Source organism: Abramis brama (assembly GCF_963993115.1).
Source record: "Abramis brama genome assembly, chromosome: 9".
Lineage (NCBI taxonomy): Eukaryota > Metazoa > Chordata > Actinopteri > Cypriniformes > Leuciscidae > Abramis > Abramis brama.
The window spans coordinates 17,172,892-17,195,451 of NC_139971.1; the positions used below are offsets into that span (position 1 = coordinate 17,172,892).

Consider the following 22,560-nt stretch of genomic DNA (forward strand, 5'->3'; position numbering starts at 1 on the left):
TGAGGTCAGATAAATCCCATCACATAGAGACTCTTTCACCTAGATATCATCACATAGAGACTGTGTCTGTTTCCCGAACTAGGAAATACAAAAACCTCCCAAACCCATTTAAGGGTAAACATTTGATTTGATTTTCAACAAATAAAAAAAAGAACATAATGCAGATGAACAAATCATAAAGCTTGGGTTGCTGAATATTCAATCCCTTTCTTCAAAAGCACTTATTAATGATATGATTACAGACCATAACCTAGATGTGCTGTGTTTGACAGAAACTTGGGTAAAACCAGACAATTACATTACTTTAAATGAGTCCACCCCGCAACTTGGCCGCAAGATTACTGCTATAAACATGAGGCTCATTTGAAAGGAAAAAGGGGCGGTATTGCAGTAATTTATAGTAATATCTTCAGTATTACTCAGTCTAGTTTCAAATATAATTCTTTTGAAGTGATACTGCTTACTGTAACGTTATCTTGCATAAGTGATAAATCCCGTTTGACATTTGTGCTGGCTACTGTATACAGACCACCAGGGCACCATGCAGATTTTATCAAAGAATTTGCTGATTTTCTTAACTCTATTGGAGTTAGACAACACATGTCAGGACCTACTCATTGTCGTAATCATACTCTAGATCTAATATTATCACACGGAATCAGTGTTGATGCTGTTGAAATTCTGCAGCAGAGTGAAGACATCTCAGATCATTATCTAGTCTCGTGTAAACTTAATTTAGCCAAGGCTGCAAAGCCAACTCCGTGTTACAAATATGTTAGACCTATCACTTCTGCCACTAAAGATTGCTTTACTAATAATCTTCCTGATCAGTTTCATCATCTTCAGCATCCCAGATAGCTTAGAAGAACTCGATATTGCGACAAACTTTGCAATAACTCTCTCTTTTCCAGCACTTTAGACACAGTTGCTCTGTTGCACTTAAAGAAGATTAAAGAAAATAGTCCAATGCTGTGGTACAACGAGCACACCCGGGCCCTTAAGAGAGCAGCCAGAAAAATGGAGCGCAACTAGAAGAAATCAAAACTAGAGGTATTTCGCATTTCATGGAAAAAGAGCTCGATTGCATACAGTGAGGCCTTAAAAACGTCTAGATCTGCTTATTTTTCAACCCTATTAGAAGAAAATAAACAAAACCCTTGGTATTTATTTGAAACAGTGGCTAAACTAACGAAAAATAAAGCTTCAAGCCCAGAAGTTTCCAAGCAGCACAGCAGTAATGAATTTATGAACTTCTTCACTTATAAGATTGATAATATCAGGGAGAAAATTATAACCATGCAACTCTCTACTACAGTATCGCATCAGGCAGTGCATTGTAGTCTCCCTAAGGAAAAATTTGATTCATTCATTGCTATAGAAGAGGAAGAATTCGCTAATCTCATTAAATCATCTAAATCGACAACATGTATGTTAGACCCTGTACCGACTAAGCTACTGAAAGAGATGCTTCCAGAGGTCATAGATCCTCTTCTTACCAAAAAAGATACCAAAAGAAAATACAGAACAAGGGTAACAAGGGAGCAATGGCTCAGGGGAGAGCAAGGCCTAAAATAACAAACAAAACAGCCCACTACCTAAATTTGGGAGGAGTCCTAACTAACCTAAGAAAAATTAAACAATAAGAAATAAACATCATAAACTTCCCTCAACTCCCTTGCTATACCAAAAATAGGGACAAAAACAGTATTTAAAAGAAAAAGGCACTCACCCCCTACAGCTTCCCTCACAATGATAGTAACTAAACAGTTTAACAAAGACACAATACCTTCTGCTTATTTTTTTTAGTTGTAGAGAGAGGTAGAGAGGTAGAGAGGTAGAGGTAGAGGTAGAGGTAGAGAGAGAGAGAGAGAGAGAGAGAGAGAGAGAGAGACCCACACTTTCAGAGAGAGAGAGAGAGAGAGAGAGAGAGAGAGAGAGACCCACACTTTCAGACAGACAGACAGACAGACAGGCCCACACTTTCAGACAGACAGACAGACAGGCCCACACTTTCAGACAGACAGACAGACAGGGCCACACTTTCAGACAGACAGACAGACAGGGCCACACTTTCAGACAGACAGACAGACAGGCCCACACTTTCAGACAGACAGACAGACAGGCCCACACTTTCAGACAGACAGACAGACAGGCCCACACTTTCAGACAGACAGACAGACAGACAGACAGACACGCCCACACTTTCAGACAGACAGACAGACAGACACGCCCACACTTTCAGACAGACAGACAGACAGACAGACACGCCCACACTTTCAGACAGACAGACAGACAGACAGGCCCACACTTTCAGACAGACAGACAGACAGACAGACAGACAGACAGACACGCCCACACTTTCAGACAGACAGACAGACACGCCCACACTTTCAGACAGACAGACAGACAGACAGACAGACAGACACGCCCACACTTTCAGACAGACAGACAGACAGACACGCCCACACTTTCAGACAGACAGACAGACAGACACGCCCACACTTTCAGACAGACAGACAGACAGACAGGCCCACACTTTCAGACAGACAGACAGACAGACAGACAGGCCCACACTTTCAGACAGACAGACAGACACGCCCACACTTTCAGACAGACAGACAGACAGACAGACAGACACGCCCACACTTTCAGACAGACAGACAGACAGACACGCCCACACTTTCAGACAGACAGACAGACAGACAGACAGACACGCCCACACTTTCAGACAGACAGACAGACAGACACGCCCACACTTTCAGACAGACAGACAGACAGACAGACAGACAGACACGCCCACACTTTCAGACAGACAGACAGACAGACACGCCCACACTTTCAGACAGACAGACAGACATGCCCACACTTTCAGACAGACAGACAGACAGACAGACAGACAGACACGCCCACACTTTCAGACAGACAGACAGACAGACACGCCCACACTTTCAAAAATAAAAAAGATCAAATGAGTTCAGGAGAAAATCATAATGAATACGTCCTTGGACGTAACCCCCACCATTAAGAATATAGACCAGGAACCAAAGTAGTATGTACTTACATATGCTTTCAAAGTTTTAGACCTATGTGTCTACACACCCCCTAAAACTCCATCTCCCCAGTTCTGGAAAGGGCATCAGCCACGATGTTATCAGTGCCCTTGATGTTGGCTTCCTTTTCAGTGGTGCTATATGATTTCTGATGTTTCAAGAACTTTCTGGAGAAGTAGGATACAGGGTGTTCAACCCAGTGAGCATCGTCCTGGATCAGCACAGCGCCAGCACCAGAAGCGCTGGCATCCACTTGCAATTTAAAAGGTAGTTCAAAGTTAGGTGCAGCCAGCACAGGAGCATTACATAGGAGATCTTTTGCTGCTTCAAAAGCTCTATCACATTCACAACTCCATTTAAAAACTCTTGTTGTACTTAACTGGTTTGCGCACATTCCAGGATATCCAAGCAGAATACAGTCTACCTGGCTTTTCTTTTTTCTTGTACTTGAGGTTGCGATCTGCTATGAAAGCTTATGACGTGCCATGGAATTCTGTTTTGACTGACCACCCAATGTTTAGCTGGATTGATCCTGTCAAAGATCCTAGAGGGGCGGTCACAGTAATCTATAATTCTTTACTCAGTAGTGTTCATAAGCCTTTAAAGATACTATCAACGTGGGATTTGGAACTTTCTTGGTTAGGATTCCAACCAGACTGGGAAACAGTGTGGTCAAACCTTGGCCTTACTTCTAAAAACCTTAGTCATGTACTTATTAATTTTAAGACTATCCATTGTTTTTACTACACACCTTACAAGCGATACCGTATGAAACTTATACCCAATCCATAGTGCAGTTTCTGTAATGCTGACGCCACTGGTACATTTCTACATATGTTTTGGGACTGTCCAATGATTCAACTATTCTGGAAGTATGTGATTATGTTACATGATCTTACAGGTCTACATTTGGATTTGGACCCCTGTTTACTATTATTGAATGATGATTCAAAGTACCAATTTTCTTTACGTGACAAAAAAGTGTTGATGGCAGGGTTCACAGCTGCAAAAAACGCTATTTTACAGCAGTGGATAACCTCAGATACAAACTTGAAGCAATTTTGGATAGTCTCGTTTCATTACATAGTTTGCCTTGAGTGTACAACTGCAAAGATCAATAAGGCAAAGACAACCACTGTAAACACCTGGATGAATATAGCCTCTGCGCTTAAAGAGCTTCTTTGAATATTCTACAGTCAATAGGAGTTTGCTGCCAGTGTTTAAGTGTGTTGTGTTCTGTGCGTATGTTTTTTTTTTTTTTTTTTTTACTTTATTTTAATTTTATTTCTATTCTCATCCGAATGCTCTTTCTGTATGATATGTGTTGTTTATTGATTGAAAATAAAAAATCATAATCACAAAAAACAAAAAAAACAAAAACTCTTGTTGTACTTAGCAAGTCTGTGAGGGGAGCAACTACAGATGAAAAGTTCTTGCAGAAGCCTCGGTAGTATCCTGACATCCCCAAGAATCGTCGAAGTTCACGTTTGTTACAGGGTTTAGGAAAGTTTAGAATGGCTTCTACCTTAGCTACAACTGATTTTACAAAACCATGGCCCACCCTTTTCCCCAGGTAGGTCACTGTGGCTTTTCCTGCTTCACACTTTGCAAGGTTCAAGGTTAGTGAAGCATGTGCTAGTCTGTCAAAGACCATCTCCAATGTTTTAATGTGGTCTTCCCATGTCTTGTTATAGACCACGATGTCATCAAGATACGTATCACAGTTAGGAACATCTCTAAGCACAATTTGCATTAGCCTCTGAAATGTGGCTGGGGCATTTCGCATCCCAAAGGCGAGGACGGAATACTGTATAGGAAGAAGTCTGTTGTGGCAAAAGCAGATATTTCTGAGGCACGGGTGGTCAGGGGCACTTGCCAGTAGCCTTTCAGCAGGTCCAGCTTTGTAACAAATGTAGCTGACCCCACTCTATCCACAAAATCCTCCATACGGGGGAGTGGAAAGGAGTCCGGTTTCGTTACCGCGTTGACTTTGCGGAAATCTGTGCAGAAACGAAAAGTGCCATCTGCCTTTGGGACCAACAAACAGGGAGAACTCCAACTTTGACTATGTTGGGCCAGGCCATGCTGTAGCATATATTCAACTTCAGTTTTCATTAAGTTACGCTTGGTTGGATTAACCCGGTAAGGATGCCGTTTAATGAGTTTAGCTAGCCTAACATCGATGTCATGTTCTAGAACTGAAGTTCTGCCTGGGACATCATAGAACAAGGATGGGTAATGATGCATCAACTTAACTTGCTTGCTCTGCTCGGGTTTTAAATGGGCAAGAAAAGAAGACAAATCTTCCAGCACAGCAAAGTTTTGCAACCTTCCACCAGTTTGCACACTAGCTTGCATGGTCTCTTCTACATCTGACATATCAACTGCCATTGTCACAGGTAGAGCAGTCCTAGGGTTAGGTGGAGAGACAGGCTTTGAGTTACACACAAATCTCTTCAACATATTAATGTGACATACTCTAGTCTTCCGTCTCCTGTCAGGAGTACTGATCATATAGTCTGTATCGCTGAGTTTCTCTTTCACCCGATATGGGCCTACAAATTTAGCTTGTAAAGCTGAACCAGGTTCAGGCAGAAGTACAAGAACTTCATCATTTGGCTGGAAACTACGAGAGACACTTCTCTTATCATAAAGGTGTCTTCATCTTTGACTGAGTTACCATCAAATGTTCCAGAGCAAGATTGAGTGCTTGGTGCAGCCGCTCCTGAAATGAATTAACATACTCTAGGATTGTTACTGGCACAGCATCCTTTGCTAGTATTTGTTCACATAGCACTTTGAGAGGTCCACGCACCGAGTGTCTGAATACAAGATCTGCTGGACTAAAACCAAGTGACTCCTGCTCCGCTTCTCTTATGGCGAACAATAAAAATGGCAAAGCTTCAGCCCAGTCTTTCCCACTAGAGAGACAGTAGGTACGCAACATTGTTTTGAGTGTCTGATGAAATCTCGCCACAGCACCTTGTAATTGTGGGTGATATGCACTTGAGAGTACATGCTTAATCCCAAGCTGAGTTAATGTCTGAGTGAACAGTCTGGATGTAAAATTTGTGCCCTGATCAGTTTGCAAGACTCTAGGTAAACCAAAGGTGGTACAGAACTTGATCAGTTCTCGGATAATTACAGGAGCCTTGATAGAGCGCAGGGGGATTGCATTGGGAAAGCGTGTCGCTGTACACATAATGGTTAGGATGTACTTGTGTCCCGATTTTGACTTTGGTAGCGGACCTACACAGTCGATCAACAAGCGTTCAAATGGTTCTGATATGGGGTGTAAAGGAGCAATGGGAAGCTTCTGGTTCGGCTTACCAGCTAACTGGCAAGCAGCGCACGAGCGGCAGAAGTTAGACACGGCGGATTTTAACCCAGGCCAGTAAAAGTAAAGTAAAAGTTGCGAGACACATGTCAAAGTCTTTGTGACACCCAAATGGCCCGAGAGCACAAGCTCATGAGCAATTTTCAAAACATGCTCCCTATATGGTTGAGGCAGAACACAGGACGTTCCCAAACAGCACAGCAGTAAAGACTTTATGAACTTCTTTACTTACAAGATTTATAATATTAGAGAGAAAATTATAACTATGTAACCGTCTACTACAGTATCGCATCAGACAGTGCATTGTAGTCTCCCTGAGGAAAAAATTCATTCATTCATTGCTATAGGAGAGGAAGAATTGTCTAAACTCGTTAAATCACCTGAATCGACAACATGTATGTTAGACCCTATACCGACTAAGCTATTGAAAGAGATGCTTCCAGAGGTCATAGATCCTCATCTTAATATCATTAATTCATCTTTGTCACTAGGATATGTACCAAAAACTTTTAAGCTGGCTATGATTAAACCACTTGTTAAAAAAAAAAGACTACAGAAACTAGTCAGAAACTACAGAATTAGTCAATTACAGGCTGATCTCGAATTTACCTTTTCTGTCAAAATAAATAGAAAAGGCAGTATCCTCACAGCTATGTTCCTTTTTAGAAAGAAATGGTATCTGTGAGAATTTCCAGTCAGGATTTAGACCATATCATAGTTCTGAGACTGCTCTCATTAGAGTAACAAATGATTTGCTCTTATCATCCGACCGTGGATGTATCTCTCTATTAGTGTTACTGGATCTTAGTGCTGCATTTGATACCATCTACCACAACATTCTTTTGAATAGACTCGAAAATTATGTTGGCATTAGTGGAATTGCACTAGCATGGTTTAAATCATACTTATCTGACCGTTATCAGTTTGTAGCAGTAAATGAAGAGATGTCATATCAATCAAAAGTTCAATATGGAGTACCACAAGGCTCAGTGCTAGGACCGTTGCTGTTCACTCTGCTACCCTTGGGAGATATCAAATTAGTTTTCACTGTTATGCTGATGATACTCAGCTCTATATTTCTTCGCGCCCAGATGAAACGCACCAATTCACAAAATTAACGGAATGCATAGCTGATATAAAAATTTGAATGACTAGTCATTTCCTACTACTTAATTCTGAAAAAACAGTTTCTAATTATTGGGCAAAAAACCTCTGCACGTATTAACCTGTCTAATACTATAGAATACTGTCTAACAATTGATGGCTGCCCTGGATGAACCTGGGTGTGCTCTTTGATACCAAGCTTTCAAGATTATTGTAATGTTCTACTGGGTGGTTGCCCTGCACGCATTAAAAAAAACAAAGTTCAGTTGGTCCAAAACGCAGCAGCTAGATTTCTTACTAGAACCAGGAAGTATGACCATATTAGCCCCGTTCTGTCAACACTGCATTGGCTCCCTATTAAACATCGTATACATTTTAAAATATTGCTGACTACTTACAAAGCACTAAATGGTTTAGCTCCCCAGTACTTGAGCGAGCTCTTAACGCATTATAGTCCTCCATGTCTACTGCGATCTCAAAATTTTGGCTAGTTGATAATACCTAGAATATCAAAATCGACTGCTGGTCGATTTTCTCCTATTTAGCATCTAAATTTTGGATCAGTCTTCCTAACATTGTCCGGGAAGCACACACACTCTGTCAGTTTAAATCTAGACTAAAAACACATCTATTTTACCTGACATTCACATTTCTATTATTCAAATCAGTTAAATGATTATTAGGCTGCATAGATTAGGTCAGCCGGAACCGGGGACACTTCCTATAACACCTGATGTACTCATTACATCATAAGTCAGCCGGATCCCGGCCGTATCCAGATCAGATGGTGGACCTGCACCTGGACCCCATCCATGACGCACCCCTGAAGTGCCAGCCTCATCAGCCCTGTGAAGGCCTCATCGACACGACAGCCATCAGCACTGATCCTCAACAAACTCGTCTCCATACCGGCGTGATGACTCCGACTTCCAACCAGATGAAAATGGATAATATTCTGATTGTTCCAATCCAATCTGATTTCTGACCTGTAATGCTGCCTAAATCATAATCATACACTGTTCGTTCGTTGGCCAGAGGAGGTCTGGCCCCCGACTGAGCCTGGGTTCTCCCAAGGTTTTTTTTCTCCATTCTGTCACTTGATGGAGTTTTGGTTCCTTGCCACTGTTGCCTTGGCTTTTGGCTTGCTTAGTTGGGGACATTTAATATTCAACAATATTATTGATCTGCCTTACTTAAGGTGGACGATGACGCAATTTTGTGAAGTTTGCACCCCCACTTGCCTCCTGGTTTGGCAGCGGCCTGGACAGGTGGGGCCAACTTCCTGCGGCTTGCTCCATACTGAGGCCTTGGTGATGGCTGTTGTGGTGGCTTGGCGGGAGCGGAGGACGCCACAGGAGGTGGGAGCAGCAGCAGTCCGCCGGGGCAGGATGTGCCGGATGGCCTCCGTCTGCTTCTGGGTGGCCGAGAACTGCTGGGCAAAGCTCTCGACCGCATCGCCGAATAACCCAACCTGGGAAAGAGGGGCATCCAGGAACCGATATTTATCTGTGTCCCTCATATCTGCCAGGTTGAGCCAAAGATGGTGCTCCTGGACCACCAAGGTGGACATCGCCTGACCGACGGAACATGCAGTTTCTTTTGTCGCCCGGATGGCGAGGTCAGTTGCCGCACGGAGCTCCCAGAGGAGCTCTGGGTCAGAACCACCCTCGTGCATGTCCAGAAGCGCCATGGCATGGAGGGTGGAAGCAGCCTGTCCACAGGCTCTGTAAGCCTTCGCAGTAAGACCGGATGAAAACTTACATGCCTTGGACGGGAGGCGTGGGTTACCCCGCCAAGAGGAAGCGGATGCTGGACACAGCTGCTTCGCAACAGCACGCTCCACTGGCGGGACATCCACATACCCCTTAGCTGCTCCGCCATCGAGGGTGGTGAGGAGGGAAGAGCCACTAGGACGGCTTCTGGCATTATACGGCGCCGTCCACGTCCTAGTGAGCTCCTCATGCACTTCCGAAGCCCTCACGGTAATCCTCAGTCTCCTGTCCTCCAATCCTCACCCTGACTAAGCACCAAAGTAGGCCTATTCTTAGGTCCAGAATAGGCACTAGATCGGGGCATAGGCACCTCCCTTGAGGTATGCGAGTGTCGATCTCAATGCTGCCATAGTCATATTCCCGCAATGGGAACATGAGCTATTCAGAAAAGCTGCCTCAGCGTGCTGAATGTCCGCTGTCCCAAACATAGAGGCAGCTATTGTGGCCGTCTGCTGGCGCCGAGGAACAACCGCAATTAGAAACGTACAAGCGGAATGACATCATGGAACAGAAGAAGGAGAAGAGGGATTCTTCAACGCAATTGGAGTCTGTATTTCAGAAGACCAACAGGAAACTCAGCTCCGAAGTGAAAGACAAAGAGTGGGGCGGGGCTCGACGCGATTCACGCACGCCAACGTTCATTGGCTCGTTCTGTAGATACTCGAAGATTATAGTGCTCCCTGAAGTGATCCCAATTACGTCGTCACGTTAACGTAATGTCGAACATGAGCGACTGATAGGGAACTGTATATTTGTGCAGTGTGCGCATGTCAAAAAAATCTACTCCGATTTGAAGCTTGTGTGACATATAAACGTGCACATCAACCCGATCACTTGTTTAGCATTCATATAAACACTACATTCAGATTCATCAAATGGAATGATTTCAGTCCAATTGAAACAAAAGTTGTGCATGTAAACAGTGAGGGACTTACAAGTTAATGGGGCTAGTTCATAAACGTTAAATTTCTCTGTTAACCACAAAGATGTGAACAAAATGTGTGACTACACAGAAATGATTAGTAATTTTTAATAGCAAGTAATTTTTGTACAAAGTGTAATAAAATTTTACAACTGCATTGCCATGACAACATATAATGCCAAATAAAAATTAAATGACATCTCAAATACATAACCGTTTTAGCAGTAGAATTCTAAAAATTTTATCTTTACATATGTGACCCTGGACCACAGGGGTTTTTTTATTTATTGAGATTTATACATAATCTGAAAGCTGAATAAATAAGCTTTTCATTTATGTATGGTTTGTAAGGATATGACAGTATTTGCTCGATATACAACTATTTGAAAATCTGGAATCAGAAGATGCAAAAAAATCGAAACATTGAGAAAATCGCCTTTAAAGTTGTCCATTTGTGTTTGCGATTGTGCTGCATTCACTCACAAAAATAAATGTTTTATATATTTACGGTAGGAAATGTACAAAATATCTTCATGGAACTTGATATTTACTTAATATCGTAATGATTTTTGGCATACAAGAAAAATCTATAATTTTGACCCATACAATGTATTGTTGGCTATTGCCACAAATATACTTGTGCGATTTATGACTGGTTTTGTGATCCAGGGTCACATATCTGCTTTTAATGTACATGTTTCTTTTTGTTTAAAATTGCATTATGCCAATATTGAATGTATTGAACTTCTGCATAGGACAGATGAATGCCTCAATGAAGCTTCTTGAACATTTGTATTTTCATTCAAGGTTTGGTGTGGAACACATAGACCCGAGCATGCTGTCAACTCCATCAAAACTGATGTCCACAGTCCAGGGAAGTTTAGGTACATTAACTTTCTTTCACTGTCAGTGATGCATTTCTGCCTTTATACATTCAGACTGTTACAGCCATGTTAGATTGTGCTGGTAATCTCTACTTTGTCATTTATTTTTGTGCAGAGTTCTTGGGTCATTACAGAACTTCCCAGAGTTTGCCAAAGCCTTCCAGTGCCAGAAAAATGACTACATGGTGCCTGAGAAGATTTGCCGTGTGTGGTGATTACCCGAGGAACAGAAGATGAGGGTTATATTGAGGGCCTGTGGTCCGTAGACCCTCTCACCTCTCTGCTGACTCTTAGACCACTATGGCAGATGCTGAGAAATGTTCCCAATTCTGTAAGCTATGGCCACTACGCTCAACTCCACCAGTGTACTTTAGCTTTATATGGAGAGAGGGAGCTGTCTCAGTACACTCCTACAAGCAACAGCCAATATTTTATTACAGTTTGTGAGATCATTACTCAATCCATGGATCATACTGTTTTATATACTATGTCAAATCTAAAGCGAAGATTATAAATAAATACTGTAAAAAAGTATCACATTGTTAAGGGCATACTATGTAAGATTTTTGGATCAAAATATCCAATAACCACTAGAACAATGTTATATATTTAGTTGATTTGTGTACTTGCATTATCCCAAATATTTCTAAGAATGTTTAAATCCAGAGAAATAAGCAGCTTTAACCAAGACACGGACTGTGTTCGTGCGTCGCTTATCAATGACATCATACCCGCATTACCCTCGATTTCCGGTTTTATTTTGTAGAAACCATGGAAACACCAAAGACGCTGTTTTATTAGACCGGTGAGCAACTGTTTGGATACATTAAATCAACAGAAACTAATCATTGTTATACCTCAACACAGTTAGTCTTTTTGTTTAAATCTCGTTTTCATGATTTACCGCGAGTGCAACAAGTGTCTCATATAGTAGCCACAGAGCGAACGCACAGAGTAGCATTATAACAACTTTCAACACTCTCAAATGTATCTAATATGATAAAACAGCGCTTCATTACCCCATATACGCATGACCAGAAGAAGCGGAACCGGCGTCTGCAGCATAATAAAAGTTCCACTGCTCTCAAGCTGTGTGTTGTGCTTGTCTCTCATTAGCAATCGCTCCAGCGGCCTTGTTCTGCTCCAACAGCTTTTGTAACGTTAATAAATCTTTAATACATTACCGGTCATCCATGAATATGATTTCTGCCCGAGTCCTGTCGTATTCTCCACCAGCTGTAGAGGTGAAGACAACAACTCCCATGATTCAAGCTATGCCTTTGTTTTGAATAAACGACCTAGTGGCGAAAAATTACATAGTGTGCCTTTAATATCAAGTAAAACTGTGAATTGGAGATAACAGTAGCATGATGTATATACATATTTGTAGCAATACTAGTACACATCCACTGCTTATACTGCCACTAGTCAATCTGAGTAAATTCAGTAAGTTAAACTATAAAACTACCCAGTTATACCAAGAATATTATGTATAGTCCAATGAGATTTATTAGATATTTCAGAGAATTAGAATATTGTTAAACTCTGTATTCCTTTATTTGAATAGCAAATTATCTAATTAGTATACAGCACATTGTAAATTAAAATATGTAGATTAAATTGTAATTTGTGTCAATGAATACATTTTCCATAGAAATAAATTTACAGTAAATCAGACACTGAATGTTTGATCTGAAAATCTGAAACATGACAAGACAGATAGAAACATTACAATGCAAAGGTGTCTGCTTACATTGTTTGAATGTGATTGGTGTGTGTTTGTGTTGTTTTTCTTCTGACCTTGACATTTGTTTGTATGAATGGGTGTGCATGTGGCAAATAATATCTAGTCTGTCAAGCGTCATTGAATTAAAGCCTTAAAACAGGGGTCACCAAACTTTTTTCTCTGGGGGCCACATTATCGTTCCTGACTGTGATGGGGGGTCGGGTCAGCTATATAACACAGAATTGTATGACCCAGACCAAAATGACCACCAGCAGGCCTCATTGTGTAGTAGATATTACTAGCCTGGCACAGCCATCCCCACTACTATATCCCCACTACTATATCAACACTTGATTCCTGGCACATATTTGTTTATCTTTACTAGTGGTTTGCAAAAGAAGTAATCGAGTCTTCACACTTTTGTTTTAATTAAAGTTATTCTTCACTTTAAAAATAATCGTTGGTCCACTGTTCTTTGAAAACTCTGCACTCTCTATTAGGGGTGGAACGGTACACAGAAGTCACGGTTCGGTTCATACCTCGGTTCATACATCACCGTTCGGTACGAGTTCGGTACAATGGAGGGAAAAGCAAAACAGAAATGCAGAAGGCTTGTGCATGTCTCAGGCTGTCCCACCAAAGGAAAATAAATTACTTAAGCCTTGTATTTTTTTAAATAAGTTTTATTAATAAATAGAACCAGTTTATTTGTAGTGCACTGACATAAGTTTTATATAATTAGTTTATTAATTAAATTAATAAAAAGACAAAAAGACCTTGAGATATGTTTGGTAATAGTACCTGAATGAATTGAAAATTAATTTGCTACATTTCAGATTAATATATTTGTTTTCCTTCAAATTTTAATTAACAGTAACTTAAACACTTTGCAGTTTGAATGATGTCCTGTATAAACTAAATGACAGAGTATGTTTTTATGTTTCCACTATTCGATCGCGCCCGCGCCTCACTCACTCACTCACTCACTCACTCACACACACAAATATATATGTAAACACTTTGCGACTTTGATCACGCCCACACCTCTCTCTCAACATATTCCAGCATTGCAATCTTTACAACGCAGCCTGCTTCAGAGCTAAAGCGGAGCTACAGATTAGGTGTCCCTAAAGAACCCGCGTATCTAACAGTAGTTCCGCATTGCATTAATTAATTTGCACGCGAGTTTTATTTATATTTATATAATAGGCCATGACGACTTTTGGGGATTGCCTCATAGGGCCGGTTCAAATAGTGGGGGGCAGAGGGGCTGGAGGGCCAGTCAAAAGGGGGTGGCAGGCCTGAGTCGGCCCGCGGGCCTTAGTTTGGTGACCCATGCCTTAAAATGTGTTTAATTCTATTGTTTTCACCATCCATCAATATTTTCATATGATGTAGAAAGCTAAATGAGTCATACTGAGACCAATCCATGCACACAGTACATTTATGCCAAAGATTTTTTACACACACCCTTACTCCGAGCCTTTGATTTTTAATCTAAAAATATTCAATATATCTAATATAATTGCTTCTGAAATGTTGTTCCCAACATATCCATTACATCCTCATAAGAAATGACACAAACTGCTAAATAGTTTTTTCTTTCAGATTTTTTGAAATGTAGAAGATTATATGTGTAATATTGTTAATGATCAGATATAGTAACTGTATTTTACATCAGCTGTACAAGATAAATTCATTTTTTTGTGGCCACTGGGATACTGAAGGTTTAAAAACAAGAAGCTCAGAGGTGGAATTTTGTCCGAAAGTTCCTCTGTGCTGTGTAAACACAAAATATGCTAATGTTTTTTATTCTTTACATTTTGGTTATTTTCTGTCCATTTGTTCCCAGATGGTCTTTCCTCTAAGTATTGTTTGACATTCTAAATCTGCACACTGCTCCCCCCTTTCTGATAAAAAAAAAAAAAACTGATGACCAAAATCCATCTAAACCACTCCACAGACAAATATACCTCAGATGCCTGTATTCAGATACTTTTTAATAAGCATCTACACAAGAGAAATGTTTTATTAATAAATTAATGTAAAAAAAAATTTGTTGTGTATTTTGTTCTCTCAGGGTCTCTGTTTCTTTGATGAAAGCATTGAATGGGGAACAAAAACAGGCCTCAAAAACAGACAACCTCTCTGACATTTTCTTTGGCAGGCAAACAAGCCCTGGGAGACTGTAATGCATAATATTAGCGGCCCAGTGAAAAGAAACACTGTTATTTTTCCCCATGTAATGCCTTCACACTGCACTGGGTCAGAGTCCGTTGGGGTATTTGCTCCCACGTGCGCCTTTGCAGTGGCCACTCACAAATCTTCTGACCATTGTAAAGCATCACCATAGGGATTTTCCGCTCTTTACTTTATCATATTAGTCATGTAGGTCCTGTCCACTATCTTTACTGCCTCTTTGCAGATGAGTCAAATATACCTCATGCTGCCACCCACCAGATTAAAAACAGATTTGTTGGCTCACTGGTGACTGGTTGCAATGAGGGCTGAAACTTGAACTGCAGGCCTGCGGTGCCCTCTTCACTCCCTTCTGCATATCACTCTTCAAAGTGTAGTGATGTTTGGTTCTGACACACAATGTTATTGTTTTGTTTTTTTTGTTTTTTTCTATAACACTGTACTTAACCCTCCCACAAATCTCTCTGCTTTCTGATTTTAATTAAAACATTCAGTATGTTTATTAATCTGTTTTCTTCTTGGGGACCATTGGCTTCTTACGACCATGGCAACACCTGACCCCCACACATATGCATAAAATAAAAACCAAATGCTGACAAATAAGAAGTTTATTTTTTATTTATTTTTTTGTATTGGTTTTTACAAAGAAAATTCTGGCTTATTTTGAGTTAAAGTTGTCATATGATGCGATTTCTTGTTTTCCTTTTTCTTTAGTGTGTTATGTAGCTGTTAGTGCAAGTATAAGATCTGCAGAGTTACAAAGCTCAAAGTGTCAAACCTAAAGAGAAATTCTTTATAAAAGTTAAGGCTCAGCCACGCCTTCCTAAACCGCTTCATTCAAACACGCCCCCACAAATCTACGTCAGTAGCTGCGTCTCAATTCGCCTACTTATACTACGCCGGGGGGCGCGCAAGATGGCGACCGTGGAGGTTGTAAATCTGTGAGGTCGGAAGGTTTCGTCTCCAAATTCCACGCCTTTGTGGTAACTATTTTAATTTGATCGAGTAGCAATTTAGTAAACTTGTTTACTCCGCATTTGAAATGTATTTGGTGCAAAGTATATCTCATTAGTAAGTGCAAATCGCTGTTAATGTGCGAGCTGATTGACGTCACTGCAAACTATGGCTGGAAAATGCAAAGAGAGACAAAGTTCCAAGAAAGACACTCAAGTGTGGATGGATGCTGAACAGGAAATTGTGGAGGTGCATAATTATGCACAAATCCAACAGCAACGTGAAGCTTTGCTTTCTAAAGGTTTGACCGAACTTGATTCGGCTCCGCATAGGCCTACCCCTGATTCAAAGAAATCAAAGAACGAGCCATCTCTCCTCGACCTGCAAAACAACATAATAAAAATATAAAAAAATGAAAGAGCTGACGGAGCTAATTGGAGAAAATTATTAAAAAGAACTCTGACGGGATCGAGGCTCTCCAGAAATCCACCGAATTCTTGTCTCATGAGATTAACGACATTAAAGCAGATCTGACTGGACTGAAAACATCGAGTAGTACTCATGACATGAAAATTCTGGATCTGGAAGCTAAAGTGAACGAAATGGAAAGATATAGAAGGCGCTGGAACCTTAGGCTTTATGGTCTTGACGAACGTGAAGGTGAAGATATTAAACAGAAGGTCATGGACATCTGCGCTGCAGTGCTTCCATATGAAAAGGGAAAGTTTGTTACTGAGATTGACGTTGTTCATCGCATGGGAAGGAGGCTTGATGTGATCCAGAAACCAAGAGCTGTGATTCTCCTGTTCAGATCCAGGCATATTAGAGACTTACTGTGGAAAAGTGCAAAGAAAAGCAGCTTTTTGAAGGAAAAGAAGTTGAGGTTTGCTGAAGATCTAACGGCAGTTGATAAATAAATCAGGAGTCAGCTGTGGCCGAGTGTTGAAGCTGCACGAAAAGAAGGCAAGAGGGCTTATTTTGTTGGGATCAGAGCGTTTGTGGACGGGAAGGAGGTATTTGTGAAGTAGGCAATGACTTTTTTTTTTTCTGACATGTGAATACAAAAGCCTACAGTATGCTACCAGATAAGCATTAATGCTATGCAGGGGGGTTTGGAGATGTAAACTTTTGTTCTTGTCAGGATTACACCCTCAATCAGTACTCAATCACCATCATCGTTCACTCCGCCTACTCGTTCACTATCACCCGAGTTCTAATCACCACCACCTGGATCCCATCACCAGCTCACCCTTCATAAACTGCACTCACCCCTTCATTCCTCGTCTGGTCTCGTCTCTGCATGGACACACAGACTCACCTCTTGATTCCTGATACTTACCTGAATCCCCGATCCTCTTCAGCCTGCTGCTGTATGCTTCGGATCCCAGTCATCATCACCTGCAAAAGAGACATTGTTATTCAACAGCTAAGTCATCATAAACTATCAATAATCTGCTTACTCACCATTATCTCTGGAACCGATCCATTCTGCTGAATAAAGTACATTATATACTTACCTTCCTGTTTGCTTCTTGTCTGAAACCTGATAGAAGACCAGACCAAAGATGCAGAATCCTTCGGATTCCGGAGAGGATCATCCACCGGCGAATCCACCTGCCGCTCCCACAACCAGCCCACAAACCGCACCACTACCTTCACTTCCGCGTTCATCGGCTACTTCGTTCACTGTCTCTGCCAGTCCCATGGCCCGACCAGCGACATTCACCGGTGAGGCGGAGGACTGTAGTGGGTTCCTTCTACAGGTATCGCTCTATTTCGCTATGCAACCACATCATTTCACCAACGACTCAGCCCGTGTTGCATTCATCATCTCCCTCTTGTCCGGAAGAGCACTCCAGTGGGCGCAGTCGGTATGGAATTCCAATTCCGACGCAGAAAAGTCAACTGATAGATTCATTCAACACTTTAAAGAAGTTTTTGGCCAAGCAGCAGCCAATCTTTCCGTTCAGGACCAGCTCTTCAATCTTCGACAAGGAAAATCTTCCGTGAGTGATTATGCTCTTCAGTTCCGTACTCTGGCGGCATCTAGTGGTTGGAACGAATCAGCTTTGATAACAGCTTTCCATCATGGTCTTAACCCCAATATTCAACAACTACTTGTGGTTTACGATGACAGCATGGGTATTGAAAACCTTATCCAAAAAACCATCCGCGTTTCTCAGCGTTTATTAGCCTGTGATATATCTGAACCCACTGTTAGTCTTCCGCCCTCTGTTCCATCAAGCACTCCTCCAGCACCCGAGCCCATGGAGACTGGCTCCTCTCATCTGCCCACTTCTGAACGCCAAAGACGGATACTTCATCATCTATGCCTATATTGTGCTTCAGATAAACATCTCCTCAGCACCTGTCCAGTTCGACCTCCTCGCCCAGCAGTAAGCTCCATTCAAGTTCATCCTAAAATTGAAATGTTGAATCGTACCACTGTGCATCTCCTGACCTCACGTGTCTCAGTCTCAGCACAAGCCCTCACCGACTCTGGCGCTGCGGGGAACTTCATTTCCACAACGCTTCTCCAAAAATTGAATCTCCAACATCAACCGACCCTCCACTGGAAATCCGGTGAGATCCTGCCCTGGGGAGATAACTGTCAGTCATCTTGCCTATCTTCAATCAAGAAAAGTTCTTCTTCATCTTCATCATCACCGTCTCAGTCAAGATCCAAGGTTCCTGTCTATTCCACCTCCGTCGAGAGTCCCGAGGTTCTACAAGAAGTAGAAATTCCAGTGGAGTACCGGGCGTTTCAGGATGTGTTCAGCAAGAAGCTGGCGACCAAGCTACCACCTCATCGGCCATGGGACTGTGCTATCGACTTGCTACCTGGAGCAACTCTACCTAAAGGACGTGTCTATCCCCTGTCTATCCCGGAGCAGAAGGCCATGGAGGAGTATGTGGAGGAAGCGTTACAACAAGAGTTCATTCGTCCATCTACCTCCCTTGCCGCTTCGAGTTTCTTCTTTGTGGGGAAAAAGGACGGAGGCTTGAGGCCGTGCATCGACTACAGGAACCTCAACTCTCAGACAGTCAAATTCAGCTATCCCCTTCCTCTGGTCCCAGCAGCCCTGGAACAGCTGCGTGGAGCCCGTATCTTCTCTAAACTTGATCTCAGGAGTGCTTATAATCTCATCCGTATTCGTCATGGAGATGAATGGAAGACGGCGTTTGTGACCCCATCAGGCCACTACGAATATCAGGTTATGCCCTTCGGGCTTTCCAACGCTCCCGCTGTCTTCCAGGGGTATATGAATGAGATCTTTCGTGAACACCTCAATCGTTTTGTCATAGTGTACATTGACGACATACTCATTTACTCATCTACCCTCTCAGAACATCATTAACATGTCATCAAGGTACTGGAAACATTGAGAAAACATCAACTGTACTTAAAACTGGAAAAATGTGAATTCCACACTACCACCGTTCAATTCCTGGGCTACATCATCGACCAACATGGCATCAAGATGGACCAGAGGAAGGTGGAAACCATTCAGAACTGGGCAATACCATCATCCGTCAAAGAACTTCAAAGATTCCTTGGTTTCGCTAATTTCTATCGAAGATTCATCAATAACTACAGCTCCATCAGTGCACCCCTCACTTCAGCTCTGAAAGACCGGCCCAAGTCTCTGTCCTTGTCACCCGATGCCATCCAGGCTTTTCAACGCCTCAAAGAAGCCTTCACGACCGCTCCAATCCTCGCTCATCCCAATCCAGATCTTCCATTTGTCGTCGAGGTTGATGCATCGTCCACAGGAGTTGGAGCGGTCCTATCTCAGCGGCAGGGTGAGCCTCCCAAACTCCTTCCATGTGCCGCCTTCTCTAAAAAGCTGTCCCCGGCGGAGTGTAATTATGACATCGGCAACCGGGAACTGCTCGCTATCAAACTAGCCCTTGAGGAATGGAGGCATTGGCTGGAGGGAGCCAACCATCAGTTTGAGGTCATCACCGATCACCGCAACTTGGAATACCTCAGAGAAGCTAAGAGATTGAATCCTCGTCAAGCCCGTTGGGCCCTCTTCTTCACTCGATTTGACTTTATAGTCACCTACCGATCTGGGAGTAGGAACTGCAGAGCAGATGCTCTCTCCCGTCTCTATCATCCTTCCACCGACGATCAGACTCCAGAACCCATTCTCCCTCCAGCCGTAATCCTAAGCCCCATCCTCTGGGATATCGATGAGCAGATCGCCCAGGAGAACCATCGCCATCCTGCTCCGCCGGGAGGTCCAGAAGGGCTCACCTACGTTCCTCAACATCTGCGTACTGCCTTTCTGGACTCAGCTCATACAGCTCCGGGCTCTGGACATCCAAGTAGCAAGCGTACCCTCTTGCTCCTCAATCAACGGTACTGGTGGCCGTCCATCTCCAGGGACGTTTCCCGTTACATCAAGGGATGCTCAGTCTGCGCCATCACCAACACTCCCCGTAAACTTCCTGAAGGCAAACTTGTACCACTACCCATTCCCAGACGTCCATGGTCTCATATCGGTGTGGATTTTATGACCGATCTTCCTCTCTCCGAAGGAAACACTTGTGTACTCGTCGTAGTCGACAGGTTTTCCAAGGGATGTAAACTTATACCCCTACCTGGTCTTCCCACAGCTCTTGGTACTGCTGAAGCTCTATTCCACCATGTCTTTCGTAATTTCGTAATTCCTGAAGATATAGTTTCCGATCGAGGACCACAATTCATTTCACGTGTCTGGCATGCCTTCTTCAAACTCCTAGGAGTTACCGTCAGTTTATCATCTGGATATCACCCACAGACCAACGGCCAGACTGAGCGGAAGATCCAAGAGATCGGACGCTACCTGAGGACCTACTGCCACCTGTACCAAGACAGCTGGAACCGATACCTCCCCTGGGCGGAATACGCCCAGAACTCCCTCAGACAGCACACCACCGGGCTCACCCCCTTCCAGTGTATCCTCGGATATCAACCTCCTCTCTTCCCTTGGTCGGGTGAGCCCTCGGAGGTTCCAGCTGTCGATTTCTGGTTCCATCAGAGCGAGGGGGTATGGGACTCAGCTCATGTGCACCTCCAACAGGCAGTGCGGAGGCATAAGGATCAAGCGGACCGTCGGCGAAGTGATACTCCTCAGTACCAACCAGGACAGAAGGTGTGGCTTTCGGCGCAGGACATACGCCTCCGCCTGCCTTGCCGTAAGCTGAGTCCTCGATACATCGGACCTTTCACCATTCAGAGACAGTTGAACAAAGTCACCTACAGACTCAACCTTCCACCTCACTATCGGATTGCACCTTCTTTTCATGTCTCTCTCCTTAAACCTTTCACTGATCCTGTCACTCCTCTCCCTACAGATGTATCCGCAGAAGATGTACCTCCTCCTCCCGTTCCTGTGGAAGAAGAGCCCATCTACTGAGTTCGCTCCATCATGGACTCCCGGCGGCGAGGTCCCCGTTTGGAGTACTTGGTTGACTGGGAGGACTATGGACCTGAAGAACGTTCTTGGGTACTCCGTGACGACATCTTAGACCCTACTCTACTCACTCAATTCCACATCGACCATCCTGACCGTCCAGCTCCCAGGGGTCGTGGTAGACCTCGCCGCCGGCAACGTCCCTCTTCTCAGCCGTCAAGAGCCGCCTCGGGAGGGGGGGGTACTGTCAGGATTACACCCTCAATCAGTACTCAATCACCATCATCGTTCACTCCGCCTACTCGTTCACTATCACCCGAGTTCTAATCACCACCACCTGGATCCCATCACCAGCTCACCCTTCATAAACTGCACTCACCCCTTCATTCCTCGTCTGGTCTCGTCTCTGCATGGACACACAGACTCACCTCTTGATTCCTAATACTTACCTGAATCCCCGATCCTCTTCAGCCTGCTGCTGTATGCTTCGGATCCCAGTCATCATCACCTGCAAAAGAGACATTGTTATTCAACAGCTAAGTCATCATAAACTATCAATAATCTGCTTACTCACCATTATCTCTGGAACCGATCCATTCTGCTGAATAAATTACATTATATACTTACCTTCTTGTTTGCTTCTTGTCTGAAACCTGACAGTTCTGAAGTTCTTCTGTGAGTATGGGTTCACTCGCTGTTTTTTCTCTTAATGTTAGAGGTATGAGAAACTTAGTTAAAAGAAAAGCAATCTTTTTGTTTTGTAGAAAATATTTTTGTGATTTTTATTTCATCCAAGAGACACATGCATCTGAATCAGACTTTCAGTTTTGGAAGAGCCAGTGGGGAAACGATATGTGGATGTCATATGGTAGCAATCATTCTGCAGGTGTTGCAATTTTGAAAGGTAAATTTAGAGGAAAAATTGTTAAAAGTTTTTCACATTCCTTGGGAAGATGGGTCATTTTGATTGTCTAATTCAACCAGCAATATTTTGTGTTAGGGAATATATATGCAACAAACAGTGTTGTAAATAATAAAAGTTTACTACAAGACTTTGAAGAAAAAAATAGAAATATCTTGGATAGTTTTCTTGATGCTAAACTAATTCTTGGAGGGGATTATAATTCTATCTGGGATAATAACCTGGACTGTATTCCTCCTCATGGAAATAGTTTAAATAATTTCAGTGAATTACATAATTTGTGTTTGG

At 42.7% G+C, this 22,560-nt stretch overlaps 1 protein-coding gene across 1 annotated transcript in view; it reads left to right on the top strand.

Annotated features, from left to right (window-relative positions):
* LOC311089688 (neprilysin-like) overlaps nt 1-14,808 on the top strand; it is a 226,044-nt gene extending 211,236 nt beyond the window's left edge. The window contains exons 22-23 of the mRNA XM_084124586.1: nt 10,993-11,069; nt 11,185-14,808. Coding sequence (XP_083980712.1) covers nt 10,993-11,069; nt 11,185-11,284 — 177 coding nt within the window. The 3' untranslated portion in view covers nt 11,285-14,808. The remainder of the gene's footprint in view (nt 1-10,992; nt 11,070-11,184) is intronic.
* The last annotated feature ends 7,752 nt before the right edge of the window (nt 14,809-22,560 follow it).